General features: G+C 41.7%; 1 protein-coding gene across 8 annotated transcripts in view; it reads left to right on the top strand.

Annotated features, from left to right (window-relative positions):
• The window catches only part of LOC140425346 (triple functional domain protein), an 801,905-nt gene that overhangs the window by 356,474 nt on the left and 425,566 nt on the right, over positions 1–19,865 (top strand). For all 8 annotated transcript variants that reach the window (XM_072509518.1, XM_072509516.1, XM_072509515.1 and 5 more), the window contains 2 exons: positions 7,152–7,283; positions 17,529–17,759. In XM_072509518.1, the coding sequence (XP_072365619.1) occupies positions 7,152–7,283; positions 17,529–17,759 (363 nt within the window). The remainder of the gene's footprint in view (positions 1–7,151; positions 7,284–17,528; positions 17,760–19,865) is intronic.

A 19,865-nucleotide genomic window follows, 5' to 3' on the forward strand; every position in this document is an offset into this window, starting at 1 on the left:
ATGAGGACATGGAGTTGACCCTGTAAAGGGCCTCTCTCCAAACCTCGCTAGTGAGTATCGGGCACAGTTCACTCTCCCATTTCGTCCTCAGTGGGCCATATAGGTTGGAGATAGACACTCTGCCCGGCTATGCCAACGATAGATTCCTTTACAGCAAGGTGGAAGGTGGTGTCATTGGAAAGGAAGGGAAAGCCGTACGAGAGAAATCACAAACTTAAAGCCAGTGAAAAAATTGGATAGTTGAAATTTGTCCGCTAACTTTCTAAAGCTGGCAAACCTCCCCTCCAGGTCACCAAAGTGTTCAAGTCCCTTCAATTTCCAGAGTTAAATGTTGAGTCCAGTCCAGAAGGTAAGAATAGATGAATGTTACAGATAGGAGACAGTGAAGATAAGGAAAGGTGTTTAAAATGTTGTCGGAATTGTTTCCCGATTTTAAGGGCGGAAACCGCCACCAAGTTCAAGGAGAATATAGCAGGTGGAAAGGTCAATGGTCCTGTAACTATAGCCAGTAGAGGATGCAGTGCAAGGGTGAGCCTCCATTTGGCCCCAGATTGAACTGGGATTGCTGATTTTTTGGATATTAGCGGCCCAATAATAAAATAATACGATTTGGAGGGCCAATCTGCCTATCCCTCTGGAGCAGAACGCTGCGGATTCTGAAATTCTTACCCACCCAAATAAAGACAGGTCCCAATTTATTAACTTTAATAAAAATGTTTTGGGCAGGAAAATGGGGAGGCATTGAAAGAAAAAGAAAAATCTAGGGCGTATATTTGTTTTTATTGTTTGACCCCTGCCCGCCAAAGATAGAGGAAGGTTGTTCGACCTCTGTATGTCCGTTTTGACATTGTTGACCAGGCTTGAATAATTCAATTTGTGAAGTGAATCCCAATTGTGGGCCATCCTGACCCCCAAGGAATGAAAATTTGTATTAGAGAGGCGGAAAGGTAACCTGCCTTAATGGGCTCGTCTTCCAGTGGGGTTGATCGGAAAACATTCATTCTTGCCTAGATTTAATTTACAGCCAGAGAAGGAGCCAAACTTATTAAGTTTCTCAATTATGCCACTGATGGAGGGAATTGGGTCCGTCATATATAAAAGTAGGTCATCTGCATAAAGAAATATTCATGTTCCACCCTGTCCCGCTTAATACCTCTCCAGGAATAACAGCAAAACGGATTGTTATTTAAATGATAAAATGTTAAAACATGCTGCTGTGCAGAGAAACCTGGGTGTGCTATTGCATGGGTCGCAAAAAGTTGGGTTACAGGTGCAACAGGTGATTAAGAAGGCAAATGGAATGTTGTCCTTCATTGCTAGAGGGATGGAGTTTAAGACTAGGGAGGTTATGCTGCAATTGTATACGGTGTTAGTGAGGCCACACCTGGAGTATTGTGTTCGGATTTGGTCTCCTTACTTGAAAAAGGGCGAACTGGCACTGGAGGGTGTGCAGAGGAGATTCACTAGTTTAATCCCAGAGCTGAAGGGGTTGGATTACGAGGAGAGGTTGAGTAGACTTGGACTGTACTCGTTGGAATTTAGAAGGATGAGGGGGGATCTTATAGAAACATATAAAATTATGAAGGGAATAGATAGGATAGATGGTAAAGCATAAAGTGCAGAGGATACCGGAAGTCTGCAGAGGGATTTGGATAGGTTAAGTGAATGTGATAGGGACTGGCATTTGGAATACAATGTTGACAAATGTGAGGTTATTCATTTTGGTAGGAATAACAGCAAAAGGGATTATTATTTAAATAAAATATTAAAACATGCTGCTGTGCAGAGAGACCTGGGTGTGCTCGGCCATGAGTCGCAAAAAGTTGGTTTACAGGTGCAACAGATGATTAAGAAGGCAAATAGACTTTTGTCCTTCATTGCTAGAGGGATGGAGTTTAAGACTAGGGAGGTTATGCTGCAATTGTATAAGGTGTTAGTGAGGCCACACCTGGAGTATTGTGTTCAGTATTGGTCTCCTTACCTGAGAAAGGACGTAATGGCACTGTGGAGGGTATGCAGAGGAGATTCACTAGGTTAATCCCAGAGCTGAAGGGGTTGGATTACGAGGAGAGGTTGAGTAGACTGAGACTGTACTCGTTGGAATTTAGAAGGATGCGGGGGGATCTTATAGAATCATATAAAATTATGAAGGGAATAGATGCGGGCAGATTGCTTCCACTGGCGGGTGAAAGCTGAACTAGGGGGCATAGCCTCAAAATAAGGGGAAGTAGATTTAGGACTGAGTTTAGGAGGAACTTCTTCACCCAAAGGGTTGTGAATCTATGGAATTCCTTGCCCAGTGAAGCAGTTGAGGCTCCTTCATTAAATGTTTTCAAGATAAAGATAGATAGTTTTTTGAAGAAAAAAGGGATTAAGGGTTATGGTGTTCGGGCCGGAAATTGGAGCTGAGTCCACAAAAGATCAGCCATGATCTCATTGAATGGTGGGGCCAGCTCGAGGGGCCAGATGGCCTACTCCTGCTTCTAGTTCTTATGTTCTTATTGATTGGAAGCTCTCAAGGTTATAGAGAGAGACTATTGTCAGGGCGAATAAAAGGGCAGCCCTGCCTTGTGCCCCTATTCAAGGGGAAATAGTCTGAAGTATAGGGGCATTGTACGATAAGCGGAGATGAGAGACAAATTTATGGCCAAACCCAAATCTTCAAAGAATCTCAAATAAATAGTCCCGTTCTACCATCACATGCTTTCACTGCGTTGAGTGATACAATAACCTCTGGCTCGGATGCAGGGGCAGGGGAAAGTATAACATTTAAATGGTGACATATATTGGATGGTAATTGCTGGCCCTTTACAAAGCCTGTTTGGTTCTCAGAAATTATACTTGGAAGGCAAGGCTCCAACAGGAGCGTTTAAAACGCCATGGGTCGGTATGAACCGCATTCGGTCGGTTTCTTGTCCTTCTTGAGGAGCAAGGAAATAGAGGGTTGAGTAAAGGTTGGAGGCAATGAACCGTGGGGTAGGGAGTCATTAAATCTAGCAACAAATGCACGCGCTGTTCCGAGAACTTCTTTTAAAATTCGATCGGCAAGCCATCCCGGCCAGAGGCCTTGCCAGCCTATATCAGATCAATACATTCTAAAATTTTGTTGGGGCGTAACACGGAGTCCAACTCTCAGCTCTTGACGGCTCAACAGCTGCGATAGGCAGGTTATCCAGAAAATCAGAAATGATCAACTTGTCTGCGGGTGGTTCAGATTTATACAGGTTACAGTAATAGGACTTAAAAGCTGCATTAACCTCAGAGTAGCGAAAACTAGGTTGAGTATCTGGGGGATCTCATTGGAGGCCGCTTGGCGTTTAAGCTGTTGAGCCAGAAGATGACTCACCTTCTCCCCATATTGGTAAAAAGTACCTCGATAGCATTGTATCTGACTTATAGCCTTATTGGTGGTCAGTGGCTCAAATTGGGTCTGCAACTTTTTCCTGCTTGCACATAACTCTGGAGTAGGATTAAGTGAGTACTGGTGATGCACATTCCGATCGCCTCCTAAAATAAGATGGTATGAGTCGAGGTTGGGGAGGGAAGCCAACAGTCAGTTAATGAAATTCGTATGACCAAGTTAGGGGCATAAATATTGACCAGAACAACTGGGGTGTTTGACAGGGAGCCGCTAACGACTATATATCAATCGTTCAAGTCAGCCACAATCTCGGATGAAGAGAATTGGACTCCTTTATTAATTGAAATCGCCGTGCCTCTGGCCCTATTATTGAAACTAGAATAGAAAGCTTGCCCAACCCATCCTCTGCATAGCCTGGTCTGATCCTTGCAAAAAAACAATGGGTACGATCTACTGGCTACATTGTGGTCGAGGAAGGGCGTGGTGCGCCCGGTAAATGCAGGGAGAGGCAGCCCGCAGACGTCCCAGCAGCCTTTATGTTTTGAGGTCTACCCAGATCTCGCGAGGCATTGGAATCAGAATCCCAGCTAAAATTGGTGTGACTAAGCGGTATGTGTCGAAGTAGGGTCTAAACCTAGTTAGGTGAGGTAACCCGGTATCTACCGGTCTCCCGGCTTCCCCCGGGAGACTGCAGCAGGGTGCTGTTCAGTACTGGTCCACAAATGTGGACCAGGTGGAATGGCACCAGGGGGGTCTCCCAGGCTACTGGAGGCCCCTGGGTGGCCAGGGATAGTGTAGGGTGGCCCCCTGGCCCTCCCGCTTCAACATTGGCACCTTGGCAGTGCAAGGCTGCCTGAGTGCCAGAGTGGCACTGTCAAGGGTCAGGGCCCGAGGGGGGCCATGCCCATGGAAAGGAGGGTGGAGTATGAAGGGTGGAGGAGGGGGGGCGCAGGACAGGTAAGAAGGGGCCTCTGGGTGGTTTGTGGGGGGCGGGGGTGATGACAAAGAGAGACCAGCAGGCACCGTCCTGGTATAGCCTAATAAAGTGGTCTTTCCACGTAAAATCTGTAAAACAATATATTTTCCTGGAGTTAGGGCAGCACGGTGGTGCAGTGGTTTAGCACGGCGCCGAGGTCCCAGGTTCGATCCCGGCTCTGGGTCATTGTCTGTGTGGAGTTTGCACATTCTCCCCGTGTTTGCGTGGGTTTCACCCCCACAACCCAAAAATGTGCAAGCTAGGTGGATTGGCCACTCTAAGTTGCCCCTTAATTGGAAAAAATGAATCGGGTACTCTAAATTAAAAAATATATATATTTTCCTGGAGCTGGTATTGAAAATAGCTTGAAGATGCTTTTGTTTGTAGTTGTTTCAATGTCCTGTTTATTATGACAAGACCAGGAGAAGAAGAAAAACTGCTAGACAACATAAACAGAAATAGTACAGGATTTTCTGCACACAAAGTAAAAGTGAAACGCAATCAAAAGAAAGGTTAGGGCCAGCTAGAAGTGAAAAATGAAAATGATTTTATGGAGAAGGAAGGAATAATGGCAGCACGAAAGTAGTTTACTTCATGGAAGAGTGTGCTGGTGACAAGAAAAGGGTACAAAGAGAGAATTGGGACTGTCAGATAGGATAATTGAAGGTGAAAAAGTAGCATGAAATCTGAGTGGAAAAGGCCTTTAGCAGTATGCATCCCAGAATGTGAAGGGGTGTCAGAAAGGAGGCGGTAATGGCTCTGTCCAAAGTCTTGCAGTTACCTGGAAAACTATATCCTGTGGCAGAAAACTGGAGGATTGCTGGCAATGTTCGCTCTAAATTTTCTTTGTACTCGGCAGGCCTCAAATGAGCACCACTTCTTTTGTCCAAGGGCTGATTACATTTTAAATGCCATGATTTACATTGTGCTCAAAGTTTCTCCTGACAAACTTACAAAATTATGAGTAACCTGTTTATTTCAATGTACGATAAGCACACATCTTCGAGGGAAAGTTGTTTACCAACTGTATTTAGAAAGTGAAAAAGTGATGAACCAGGTAACTATAGACCAGAAGTCTAACGTTGGTAGGTTGATTTTTAGAGGCCAAAATAAAGGATAAAGTTCATACCTTCCTAGAAAGAGCACCCAACTAGCATTTATAAAGGACAAATTATATCTGATAAAATACAAGGGTTTCTGAGACAACAGAACTAGGTTGGTCGATAAATGAAGTGCAGTGACTGTTGGTTATATGATATTCAAAAGCTATTTGAATAGTGGTCGAAAGGAGACACACTAATATAAGTAATTAATTAAAAGGGGTGGAGCAGAATGGAGACCATTCCAGTATCAAACACAATGGGACACGTGCAAATTGGATCAGATAGTGAACAACCCTGAAAAATGTAGGATGGTTGGTCACTGTTTACTGTCGGCAGCGAGGCTGCTCACCAGTAGTTATCAGCTCAGTATAAGTTTAAAAACCCAGTTACACTTCATTCACAGATGCCTCACTTCTTCAAGAATTTTTACAGTGGGGACCATAGTGTAAAAGGGCAAGTTCTCGTCAATTGAGTAATTTGTACTTGATTGCAGCCTGGGGGAAGCTTTAACAGCACATCCTATGGAGCGGTGTAGAATCAGTAACAGCAACCTTTGTATTCCTATAGTTAGCTGCGAGTATGCAGATTTCAAAAGTTGCTGTCAGTTTTGAAGAAGTCACGATGGTGAGCGATGAGAATTTTGGAGTCATTACTAGATGGGCCAATCCAGTTTTAGGTACCCTAGTTTAAGAAGGTGCTAAGAGGGTCGAGAAGAAATTCACTGAAATGATGCCAGTGATAGGAAAGATAAAAGAAATTAAATCTGTTTGGGGTTTGATTAAGTAAATTTCAAAACAATTATTTCCACTTGTTGGCTGGTGAATAAAACAATTATATAAGATTATCACAAAATATAGAGATCGTAATAATAAACAAATAAATGAGAAATGTATTACTAATGAGATACGAGGAACATTTCCACTGGAGCAGGGAAGACTAAGAGCAGATTAAACAGATTTCTTTAACATTATTTTCTCTGATTTGAATTGATGTAAAATTATCACTGAGTGAGAACATCTTAAATATAGAGTTTGACGAATGCATTCCCACGGAGTAATTCAAACAGAAATCATTGCATCCTGAAAAGAAAAATTGGGCAGATATTTCAAATTGATAATGTTATAGGGCTTTGTGGAGGAAAGCAGGAGCAGTGGCATTCTTTAAAGGTAGGAGTGAGTCAATGGATGTCATATAACATTAAAATAAGGTATAAACAAAGGGACCCTCCAGGAATGCAAAATACTGGGGCCTCTTACTTGACGCCCCCATGAACTCATCCATTGTTTACTTAAAAATAGCAGCCTCTTTAAGGGCTCCACCTGCACATCATTGAATCTATTATGCCTGACATTATAAAACAATGTGTATCCTAACTCACTATAAGTAACACCATAAGAGAATATTCAACTTTAATAAAAGCAGTAGATGCAGTTCACTTTGTCGTTTACTGAAATTTCTAGATCATTTAAAACACAAAAAAACAACCATGTTGGGGAGGGGGTGGGGTTTGTGTTCGCATAGTGCCACTTCTAGCAATGTTTGACATCATTGAAGAATGCCATACGGTTTACGCCTTCCCCCCGGTTAATCAGCGTAGTCTGCATAAAGAGGTGGCACCAAGCAAACAAATCTCTGCCCCAGAAACTTTTCCAGATGCTCTAAACTGAAGAAATGAAGTGTACAACATTGACCATGGATTTCTGTTCCCCAGTACATGAGCAATGTGGATTCATGGTGTAAGGCCTGTGGAGAGGTCGAGCTTCCCTCAGAGCTGCAAGATCTGGAAGATTCCATTCACCACCATCAAGGTTTATACGAACAAATAACATTGGCTTACTCAGAGGTAAGTGATTTACTACTGAGCAGATGGCAAGGTATTGGGGAATTAGGACCAGTTATGCCATATTTAATGGCGGGTTCTATAACAGTTTTGGTGATTAGTTTATGCACTGAAGTTTCCAGAACAACTAATTTACGTACAGCAGAATATAAAAATAAACTAGTGGAAATGTGCATAACTAATCCGAGCACAAAGAAAGTCTGGAACTTGACATTTTCTTTTAAGACCCAATTTATGCACGTTCAAAGTTTGTAGTATCAAACCAACGTTCATGCATATTAGGCACATTATATTTAAGAAAATATAACACACAGTTTTTATTTTTTAATGTAACTCATTCTGATGCCATAAAAATGCATTCACAGATACAGAAAATATAACAGGTCTCTGCAAGCAATTAATAAAATACCATTAAACACGACAAATTTGCACATAGAAATTTGGACGTAAACTTACAGGCCACTCAACTGACGTTCTCCTGAATTTTTACACATGTGACAGCTTTATTATTGTGAGACAGGAGGTTTTCGTAGAGGTTTTGCTGTATTGCTGCGTAAGGGAAACTGGGCAAAATATAACTGTCTTAAGTCATTTACATACAGATTTACTCAGTCTTCTGTGTTAAAGATCAGCATTACGCCACACATAGGCTGTTTTTGCACACCATTTGAGGAAATTTAGAATATTTGCCTGTGAGATCTGTGGTGGTTTTGAATGAAGAATCCTTTTTGGAACTTCCAAAACAGTACTTTGTTGGAACTGGTTGTTTTTTAATTTGTCGAATTGTAAACGTCATCATAGTTCTTTTCCTATAGAGAAAAGTTAACACTTAATGAACAAATTTATTCTCTAAATTTGAGTCCTCTTCGATTTGTGAAAAAGCAAATACAATTTGTGTGTAGATTTCTTATCAAGTTTCTTATGAAGTATGAGATTTTTAAAAATTATCAGAAATGAATTCAAATAGTCCAGCAAAACCTAATTTACCATAGCCAGCACTTTTGGAAAGGCTGGTATGCTTATAATGATTCCTAAAACCTTTTCTACCCTTTTCAGAAAACAGGAACCCTGGATTTTGTTGTGATTCTCTGGTTTGAACAGTGGCCACTGAATTGAAAAATGTAACAGAAATTATTAGCTGACTCGATAGTGAGGATATCACAGCAAAGCCTAATCCTGTTCTTGATTAATATGTATTTATGCACCTTCCAACATGGACCAATGGAAAATGAATAAGAACACGAGGTTTGGCTGGTTTTTATTTCCGCACTTATTTAATCGAGGGACATGAGGCAATTGGAGCAACCTATTACTGGTCTCCTTACAAACCAGAAGTTTAGTTTGGGATGTTGGAGTCTATGTAGTTTATACATTTCAGAAATAGAGGGCTGGATTCACCGCCCCGCCGCGCGCCACATTTCTGTTTCACCCCGCCGGCGGGATACTCCGTTACGCCGGCTGGTCAATGGGGTTTCCCACTGTGGGGCAAATTCCATGGGGAGGAATGCAAATCGGTGCATTTTTGTAGGCAGACCATTGAGGAGCAATATAAAACAAAAGGGCTTATTCTAAAGTGGACGCAGGCATGAAGAGGCATGAGGTTATGTGTTCAGAAATTCTTGAAGATGACAAGGCAGGTTGTGAAAATGGTTAAGAAGGCAATCCTGGGCTATATAAATAAAGGTACAGAATCTAAAAACAAAGAAGTAAAAAATAGCCTTTATAAAACACTGGTTCAGCTTCAACTGTAGCCTTGTGTCCACTTCTGGGCACCACACATTAGCTAGGATGTGAACATTGTTTTCGGTGTGGAAAAGATTTACAAGAGGGCAGCACGGTAGCATTGTGGACAGCACAATTGCTTCACAGCTCCAGGGTCCCAGGTTCGATTCCGGCTTGGGTCACTGTCTGTGCGGAGTCTGCACATCCTCCCCGTTTGTGCGTGGGTTTCCTCCGGTTTCCTCCCACAGTCCAAAGATGTGCAGGTTAGGTGGATTGGCCATGATAAATTGCCTTTAGTGTCCAAAATTGCCCTTCGTGTTGGGTGGGGTTACTGGGTTATGGGGATAGGGTGGAGATGTTCACCTTGGGTTGGGTGCTCTTTCCAAGAGCCAGTGCAGACTTGATGGGCCGAATGGCCTCCTTCTGCACTAAATTCTATGAAGAACGATTCCATGGATGAAGGACTTGAATCATGTGAATAGATTGGAGAAGCTGGGGTTGTTGTCCTTTGAGAAGAGAAGGTCGAGAGGATATTGGATCAAAGTGCTCAAAATCATCAGGGATCTCGACATAAGAAAGAGAGAGAACAATTGTCCCATTGGTGAAGAGGTCAAGAACCAGAGGGGACAGACTTAAGAGGAATGGCAAAAGCAACAATAGTGACACAACGGAAAGCCTTTTTTGTGCAGCGAGTGATTTGATTTCATTCTAGAATGCAAAGCCTGAGAGTGTACTGCAGGCAGATAATTTGACAGGCAGAATTTACAGGGTTAGAGGAAACGTGCAAGGGAGTAGGACTAGCTGGGTTGCTCTTGCAGAGAACATGTGTGGACTTGACAGGATGAATGGCCTCCATTGGAGTTGCGGCCATCCTGTGATTTAAGCACTACTTTCACCCATGTTTATGTCCCAATCTTTAATTTACTGCGAAAGAGCAAAAATAAAAATTGCAAACTAATTTTACTTCACTGCCTTTTGGTTATTGGTTGAGAAAACCCTCAAAGGGTAGACTGCTTGGATAGCATTATCACATCAATCTGGCACAACACTAAGAATTCCCCAGTTAAGATGTTGCATTGAGGTGCTGAATCACTACATTGTGATTGAGGTGCAATTTTTGCCAGAAGATTGCTCGATCTGCCAGCAAGCATCCTTTTTTAAAAAGTAAATTTAGAGTACCCAATTCATTTTTTCCAATTAGGGGCAATTTAGCGTGGCCAATTCACCGACCTGCACATCTTCTAGATTGTGGGGCGAAACCCACGCAAACACGGGGAGAATGTGCAAACTTCACACGGACAGTAACCCGGAGCTGGGATCGAACCTGGGACCTTGGTGCCGTGAGGCAACAGGGCTAACCCACTGCGCCACCGTGCTGCCCTGCAAGCATCCTTTCTTAACCGCTGACTGCAAATTCTGGACCATTAACTTATTTCCTCTGCACAGATGCTGCCTTACCTGCTAAGCATTTCCACCATTTTCTCCTTTTATTACAGTCTATATACTCTATAATAACACACTCTATGTACACTCTACAGCCACCTTATATCCCTTTACTGTGCTGTCTGACTGCTTGTTCATCATCCAGTCTTGATAGAGATCAGCATTCCTTCAGCTGTACAATGGAAAATACAAAGCCATTAATTCTGTACCCTCCCCATTGACAACATCCACTTCCCCAGCTACTGTTGTATGGCGACTCAAACTGTTCATGACCATGGTGTCTTTGGTTGAAGACAGTAAAAGCATTCCATTAACAGGAAATCAAGAGCTATAAGAGAGCAAGTTAAACAATCGTTATCATTTGAGAAAAGATACCAAATAAACTAATGGGAAGAAAAATTATCAAGTGCCCATGACTTGATGGCCTGCATCTTAAGGTCATAAAAGAAGTGGCTGCAGGGATAGTGGATTAATTATTTGTAATTGTAGGGGAGGCAGTGGCATAGTGGTATTGTCACTGGACCAGTAATCCAAAGTCCCAGCATAATGATCTGGGGACCCAAGTTTGAATGGTGAATGGCAGATGATGAAATTTGAATTTGCAAAACAAATCTGGAATTAATCATGACTGACCTACATGTGACTCTAGACCCACAGCAATGTGGGTGACTCTTAAATGCCCTCTGAAATGGCCTAGCAAGCCACTTAGTCCAAGGGTAATTAGGGATGGGCATTAAATGCTAGCCCTGCCAATGATACATACATCCCATGTAAGAATTAAAAAAAAAACTTTACAAAATCCCCCAGATTCCAGAAAGGTCCGAATGGATTGTAACACCACTACTCAAGAAGGAAGAGAGAAACCCAGAAATTATAAGTCCGTGAGATTGATTCCTGTCATTTGAAAATCACTATCTCCAGCCGCTCACTGGGAAGGTGTCACAAACCATTTCACAGGTACACTTGCCCGCACTTGCACCTTTTGGGTTGGCAGGCAACAGTTATTTTGAAATATTTAAGAGGGGTCAGTCACTTGAGAAGATTTCTTGGCATCATGTCACCTTTCCTGCTTTATTAAAAAGATTTCATTTATTTATATATATTTATATATTGGACAAGTGCAGGGATTTTCTAGCCAGCCTGGCTAGCTCAGTTGATGGATCATAGGATTCTAAATTCCAGAGTCTGGGTTGTTGGGAAATAATATCTACATTTCACTCACAGGTATCATGTATTCATGACTGATAAACAGTATTGCTTTATTTAATTTGCAAGCCTTTACCGACACGGTTGCACAGTGGTTAGCACTGTTGCTTCACAACGCCAGGGTCCGAGGTTTGATTCCTGGCAGAGTCTGCACGTTCTCCCTGTGTCTGCGTGAGTTTCCTCCATTAGTGCTCTGGTTTCCTCCCACAAGTCCCAAAAAAGACGTGCTTGCTAGGTGAATTGGATATTCTGAATTTTACCTCAGTGTACCTGAACAGGCGCCGGAGTGTGGCGACTAGGTGATTTTCATAGTGACTTCATTGCAGTGTTAATGTAAGCCTACTTGTGACAATAATAAAGATTATTATTATTAAATAAACTTTCCATCATTAACAAAGCTTTAATAAATAAAGTTAAAATTTCCCCCCAGTTTTTGTTGTAAAGGAGACCATTATAAAACATCACCATGCAACAAAAAAAATGAATTAAGCATCAAAAAGCAGAGTTGCACTTAAAAGCATCTCATTTAACAGTCACAGGTTGACTCTGACACTGCATCTGTGTAAGTGCAGGAAGTGCTCCACCTAGTGTTATGGTACAAATAAACCAGTCTCGGGAAAATGCTGGAAGGTTACTACAGAAGACAAAATATCATGGTCTGGGAGTAATATTAATATTTGTTAACTAGCAGAAAACTGGAAGTTGAGTTCATTAGATCTTTTTCAGGTTAGCAGACTCAAACTAGTAGGGCACCAGAGGGATCAAAACTGGAGCCTGAACAATTTATAAGGAGCCAGTGTGTTACAGTTAATTTTGCTGATGATGCAAAGATAGGTGGGGAAGCAAGTTATGATATCACAAAGAATCTGCAAAGTGACATAGATAGGTTAAGTAAGCGGGCATGAATTTGAAATATTTAATATGGGTAAAATGTCAGATTGTTTCATTTCCTTGCTCTATTTCCATTACCCTGCAAGTTTATCTCCCTCGAGTGTCTGTACAGGTTCCTTTTGGGATTATTAATTGTTTCATTAATGCTCACTGGGTAAAAACACTCTTCCTCACATCATCCCTTAAATCTGTCTCCCTTAGTCCTTGTACCATCAGTTGATAAGAACAGTTTTCTTTGTCTAACTTAACTAAACTTTCATAATCTTGTATACCTCTGTCAAATCTCCCTTCACCTCCTTTGCTCCAAGTGGACAACCCAAGCTTCTCCAACTTTATGGCTAAATTCCCTCATCCCAGGAACCTTCTGGTAAATCTTCTCTGCACCCCCTCAACCACAAAGTGTGGTGACCAAAACTGGATACAGTACTCTAGTTGTGGCTTATCCAGATCTTTATAAGCTTCAGCATAACTTCCCCAGTTTTGCAATCAATAACTCTATTTATGAAACCCAATACGCTTTGCTAGCCACTCTCTCAAAGTGTTCTGCCACCTTCAAAGATCAACGAAACCTCCGGTCTCTCTGCTCATGCACATTCTTCAAAACTGTGCCAGTAAGATTTGATTTCCTCTCCCCATCCTTTCTGCGAAATGCATCATGTTCCATTTCTACCCATTCTGCTAGTCTGTGTTCAGTTGCAGTCGCTTAGTTTCCTCCTTGCTGTTTGCCACACCTCCAAATCATGTTTCACTGTCACATATTGAAATCTTACTCTGATATTTTACTTCAATATCCAAGTCCACATACATATATCAAAAAAGTAGTGCTCCTAACACTAGCTCTTGGGTCTAGGATCCCTGTCTACCATCCTCCAGTCTGAAAAACAACCATTCCCCTGACTTGCTGTTTTCAGAATTTAGGCCATTTTTAAAATCCAATTGTCACTGGCCGTTTTATTTTATGAGCCTGAATTTTGTTAGGCAGCTTTTTATGTGGTATTTTGTCAAATGCCACTACATTCCATTCCTGCAGGGCTATTTGTGCTTGCAGCTCATCAACGTGTGTTTACATACATACAATCTAAACCTGAGATTGTAATCCTTGTAGTCCTACTTAGTCTGCTCCTATCTAATATCGCACTGCTTTCTTCTTTTGTGCAATCAAGCACCTCTCACGTCTTTATGCACCTTATTATTTTCTACTTGTATATGATGGCGCTCATCTCCTTCCAATTTACTTTAAACCTAGAATTTACTTCTGACCTAGAACCTCAATACATTTCCTGTGTTGCTGGTACTGATGCTTAGCACAGCTTCTGGATCACTGCCTTCCCCATGTAAAATATTCAGAACCATCTCCATGATGTCATTAATCTGGTACCAGGGAGGCAATACATCTCACAAGATTCATTATGATTGTTGCAGAAGTGCCTGTCTAACCTCCTGGCCAACAAATTCCTTGTAACGGCTGCATTTCAAAGCTTCGCTGTTTCTTGTGTGCAGCCCTTGCCCATTGATACCATGGGCTTTAAGGGGTTGTTATTACCAGCAGTCTCCAATACTGAGTACTGGTTTGATAGTGCCATGCACCGTGAAGACTTCTGTGCTTCATGTCTCTTCCTGTTCTTCTGGATGGACACTCGTCTCCTATCCTGAACACGCATTGCCTGTGAGATGGCCACTTCTTGGATCGTAGAATCCAGCAAACTCTCAGCCACCCTGATGTTTTGCAGTGACTCCAACTGCCCCTTGAGATCCAAGTCAGAGCTTTGTTCAAGTAATTGGTGATACTTCCTGGCCCTCCAAAGCAGGTAGCACGGTTGCACAGTGCTTCACAGCCCCAGGGTCCCAGGTTCGATTCCCAGCTTGGGTCACTGTCTGTGCAGAGTCTGCACATCCTCCCCGTGTGTGCGTGTGTTTCCTCCGGGTGCTCCGGTTTCCTCCCACAGTCCAAAGATGTGCAGGTTAGGTGGATTCGCCATGGTAAATTGCCCTTAGTGTCCAAAAAGTTTAGGTGGGGTTACTGGGTTACAGGGATAGGGTGGAGTTGTGGGCTTAAGTAGGGTTCTCTTTCCAAGGGCTGGTGCAGACTTGATGGGCCGAAAGGCCTTCTTCTGCGCTGTAAATTCTATGATTCTATGAAGACACATCAAGTATCCTGAAGTTTGCACATGGAATGGCAAGCAGCAGGCCTCATTGCTCATCCATGATGTACAGAAAAAAATTCTATTCACTCTTTTAGAATATAATTGGTACCTTGTTAAAGCTATTAATTTTAATGAATGTCAACTCTCAGGTCTTGTTGTCTCCAGCTTTCCCTTTCGGATCTGCCCTTGTTTTTATTAAAATGTCAACACTTCTCTCCATCTACAAAATTCTGCAGAAATAGTATCCTGTAGAGCTGGCTTCCATATTTGGTAGGAAGAATAGAAAAGCAAAATATAATTTAAATGGAGATAAAGTAATGAATACAGCCGTCTCAGTAGATTTGGGTTTCTTTGCATGTGAAAAACAAAATATTAACAAGCAGGTATAGCAAGTAATTAGGAAAATGCAATCTTGGCCTTTATTGCCATGGGGGATAAAGTATAAAAGTAGAGAAGTCTTGCTACAATTGTTTAGGGCATTGGTGAGACGACAACCAGAGTGCTGCATACAGTTTTGGTCAGCTTATTTCAGGAGTGATATACTTGCATTGGAGGCAATTCAGAGAAGGTTCACTTGGTTGATTCCTGGGACCAAGGTTTAGCAGGTTGGGAATATGCTCAATGATGTTTAGAAGAATGGGCGTTGACCTTATTGACTTGATTGAAATATACAAGATCCTGAGGGATCTTGACAGGGTGTTTGTGGAGAGGATGTTTCCTTCTTGTCGGAGAACCTAGAACTAGGAGCACTGTTTGAAAGTAAGAGGTTGCCGTTTAAAAATGGAAATGAGATGAAAATTTTCCTTAGGGCCATGCATCTTTGGAACTCTCTTCCTTTGAATATTTTTACGGCAGAGGTGGTTAGGTTCTTGGTAAGAAAGGGGCGATAGGTTATCGGGGGTAGGCGGTGTGGTGATATCATGTTTGTGTTGTAATTCACCGACAGACCACTAGGAGTCTCATTAGTATATAAGTGAAGGTTAGAGTCGGGTAACCTCAGACTGACTAGGGAGCTGGAAGAGAGTGGCTGCTTGTGCATGATCATACTGTTATTCATCTGTTGTTTTGTATATAGTTAACCCACAATTAATGTTAATAAATCGTTTATAGCTTTAGCTACAAGTGTTTTTGTAATATAAATTAGGCCATCCAACAAGAACATTACAGGCGGGATGCAGATTTGAGATTACTATCAGATCAGCCATGATCTTATTAAATAGTGGAGTAGGCTTGAGGGGCAGAATGTCCTGCTCCTTGTTTGTATGTTATTGAAACATATACGATTCTCAGGGGGCATGGCAGGGTAGATGCTGAGAGAGTTGTTCCTTGTAGGGAATCTAGAACTAGGGAGCAAATTTCTGAATAATGGGTTGCCCATTTAACCATTTAAGGCAGGCACGAAAAGGACTTTCTTCTGAGGTTTGTGAACCTTCCCACTCCTCTACCCCAGAGAACTGTGGAAGCTGAATCATTGAATATTTTCAAGGCTGAGATGGACAGATTTGTGAACTATAGTGGAATCAAGGATTATCGGGTGCAGACATGAAAGTGGAGTTGAGGACAATATCAGATTGATCAAGCATGATCTTAGAATGATGGGGTGTAGATTAATTTGTTCTTAAACTCGGACAACATCGTGGGCTGAAGGGCCTGTTCTGTGCTGTATTTTCTATGTTCTATGTTCTACTGACTGCCTCTGCATTAAGACCCAACTTAAAACCTAACTCTTTGTCCAAGCTTTAGCCTCATCTAATCTAATCCTGTGACTTGAAATCTTTTTTTGGAGCACCTTAGTTGGTACTGTGCTGCACAATAGTTTATAAATTCACTTATAAATTTGTTTCTAGAACAGCACCATAAAGCAGGACATGAATAAATTTTAAATCTTGCTGAAAATTTAAATACTAGTTCCCTTTTAACGTGTCAGTAAAGGCACTGCCTGGTGTAGCATTAAAAGTACAGCACAGAAAATCTCAAACGGGACTCCTGGACTGCTGGGTTAGTCAGTCTTTGTCGAGCTGCATCAGAGTACCTGTTCAGTGGGGAAATCAGCCAAACACTTGTGTTATCTGCTGGAACATGTGATTTATGGATGCTGGAATCTGAAATCAAAGAGAAAATGCTGGAAAATCTCAGCAGGTCTGCCAGCACCTGTAGGGAGAGAAAGAAGCTAACGTTTTGAGTCCAGATGACCCTTTGTCAAAGAGCATGTGATTTATGGACATTGGATCAAACTCAGCTGTGATATCCTCCATGGAAGATTTACATTTATACAATGCCTTTCTTGACCAAAGGCTGTCTCAAAATGCTTTGTCGCCAATGAAGTATTTTTGAAGTGTCATCGTTGCTGTGATGTGTGCAGCATGTACCCACAGACTCAAATCTGCTAATGGCTTTGATTGAAGGATAAATATTGGCCTGGACACCAGTGATAACTCCCCTTCTCACTTTCAAAGTAGCACCATGGGATCTTTTACTTCTACCTGAGAGGACACACAGAGCCTTGTTTTATTGTTTCATCTGAAAGGTGACACTTCCGACAACGCAGCACTTCCTCAGTACTGCACTAGATTGTCAACCGTAGATTTTTGTACTGGGGTCCTGGAATGGGATTTGAACCCACAACCCACTGACTCCGAGATGAGAGTGCTACCAACCGAGCCCGTGGCTGACACAGTCAACTAATTTTCTAGGACTCATTGTCATGGTTCATAAATGTAGAACTGTATCTTGCTGTCTACAGCCTTCTGAACAGGAAGGGAAATAAATTTCACTTTAGATTTTAAAATTTTTTATCTAGTTTAAATTTTGGTTCACATTCATAATGTTTTAACTTGTGCAGGTGAGTCAAGATGGAAAAGCTCTGCTGGATAAACTCCAGCGACCCCTGACCCCTGGCAGTGCAGACTCACTGATGGCAACAGCCAATTATTCAAAGGCTGTTCATCATGTTTTGGATATTATTCATGAAGTCCTCCATCATCAACGACAGCTTGAGAACATCTGGCAACATCGAAAGGTTCGACTTCACCAGCGGCTTCAGCTTTGCGTTTTTCAACAGGATGTGCACCAGGTGGGTGCAAAGACTTTGCAGCTCTTGTTGTATAATGAAAGCAATGGAGTGCTTATAATGAGACTCCAAGAATTACCTGTTTATTTCCACTCAATTATGTGTTTTTCTTTCATAGTTACATTTCCAATAATTTCCAAAAGAAATTAGGAGACAATTAGCAAGAAATTATTTGTATATTGTTGTCTTGTTACGGCTGATAAAATAGCAATGCAATATTGAATTTTAAACAGGTTATTTATTTCTGAATGTCTCTTTCATACTTGTGAAAAGCTGATTCCTCTACATTAAGTTGAAATGTAAGCCAGAGCTGCTGATTTTAAAGTGTACGACTTGAAGGATATGGTAGTATAGTGGCTATGTCACTGGACTAGTACTCCAGTGGTCTAGACTAATGGTCCAACCACTTGAGCTCAAAACCCACCATGGCACCTGGAGAATTCAAATTTAGTTAATTAAAAGATTGTCATATAAAAATTTCCTTCAGAGAAGGAAATCTGCTGCCCTGACCCAGAATGGCCTCCATATGACTCCAGACCCACAATAATATGGTTGACTCTTAACTATCCTCTGAAATTGCCTTGCAAGCCAGTTAAATCAAACCACTATAAAACAAGTTTAATAAGAATAAAACTAGATGGATCTCTTGACATCAATCTAGACACTGGACACAGAAAAGGCATGCACAACCCAGCGATCCTGCATCCTCTTCACTGATATCTGGGGATTTGTGACAGAATCAGAACTGTCCCATGAACTAGTCAAACAACAGCCTGACAAAGTCACACTCACAGTATCAGAAATTAAATCAACACCATTCTCCTGTGATAAAATCAACTTACTGTGAATGCTGGAATCTGAAACAAAAACAGAAAATACTGGAAAATCGCAGCAGGTATGACGGCATCTGTGGAGCGAGAAGGAAGCTAACGTTTCGAGTCTGGAAGACTTTGAAAGAGCCACCCAGACTCTAAGTGTTAGCTCCCTTCTCTCTCCACAGATGCTGTCAGACCTGCTGCCATTCTCCTGCGATATATTCTCTCCACTGGCAGGACAGATCCACCAGAGATGGTAGCTGTGTGGTATGTAGTGAGGTGTCTGGGAGTCCTCAATATTTACTCTAGATCCCATGAAGTCTCAAAGGCATCTGGTCAAACATGGGCAATGAAATCTCCCTAATTATGCAAAAGCAAAATACTGTGAATGTTAGAAATCTGAACAAAAAACAGAAAATTCTGGAAATACTTAACAGGTTAGGCAGCCTCTGCAGAGGGAGAAACTGAAGTAATGTTTCAGATTGATGGCCTTAAAACCTGGAAAAAGTTAGAAATATAGGTTTTAAATAAGTGAAAAGGGGGAGAATGAAAAAATAAGAAAAGGGAAAGTTTGCAATAAGATGAAAGACATGAGAAATTAAAAAACAAATTGGTGGCGCAACTGGTGTAATGGGTCAAGTGAAAAAATAAAAGGTGTGTCCAGAGGAGGTGTGAGTGGCAGACTGATGAACAGATGCCATCCGAAAACAGTAAAAAGTGGTTAAGAAAAGGAAGCAAAATGGGGGCAGAGTTTATGGTCTGAAATTCTTGAACTCAAAATTGAGTCTTGAAAGCTGTAATGCGCTAATCAAATGATGAGGTTTTGTATCTCGAGCTGGTGTTGAGCTTCATTCTGCAGGTGACTGGAAGGTCAAGGTCATGCTTGTGGACCGAAAGGAGCTGTTCCACAAAATTGTTTCACAATTGGCGTTTGAATTTGCCAGTTTAGAGCCTGACTGCATTGTGAGCAACAAATATACTGAATTAAAAGAAGTACATACAAATCACTGTGTTGGGGGTAATATATTAGCATGGATCGAAGATTGGCTAACTAACAGATAAAAGAGTCAGGATAAATTGTTTTTTTACAGGTTGGAAAACAATAATGAACGGAGTGCCACAGTGACCAGTGCTGGGGCCTCAACTATTTGCAATCTATATTAATGACTTGGTTGAAAGGACTAACTGTTTTGTAACTCAATTTTCTCATGATGTAAAGGTAGGTAGGAAACCAAGTGGTGAAGAGGATACAAACACTCTGCAAAGCGATGTTGATTAATTCAGTGAGAAGGCA

This window comes from Scyliorhinus torazame, chromosome 6 (genome assembly GCF_047496885.1).
Source record: "Scyliorhinus torazame isolate Kashiwa2021f chromosome 6, sScyTor2.1, whole genome shotgun sequence".
Taxonomy (NCBI): domain Eukaryota; kingdom Metazoa; phylum Chordata; class Chondrichthyes; order Carcharhiniformes; family Scyliorhinidae; genus Scyliorhinus; species Scyliorhinus torazame.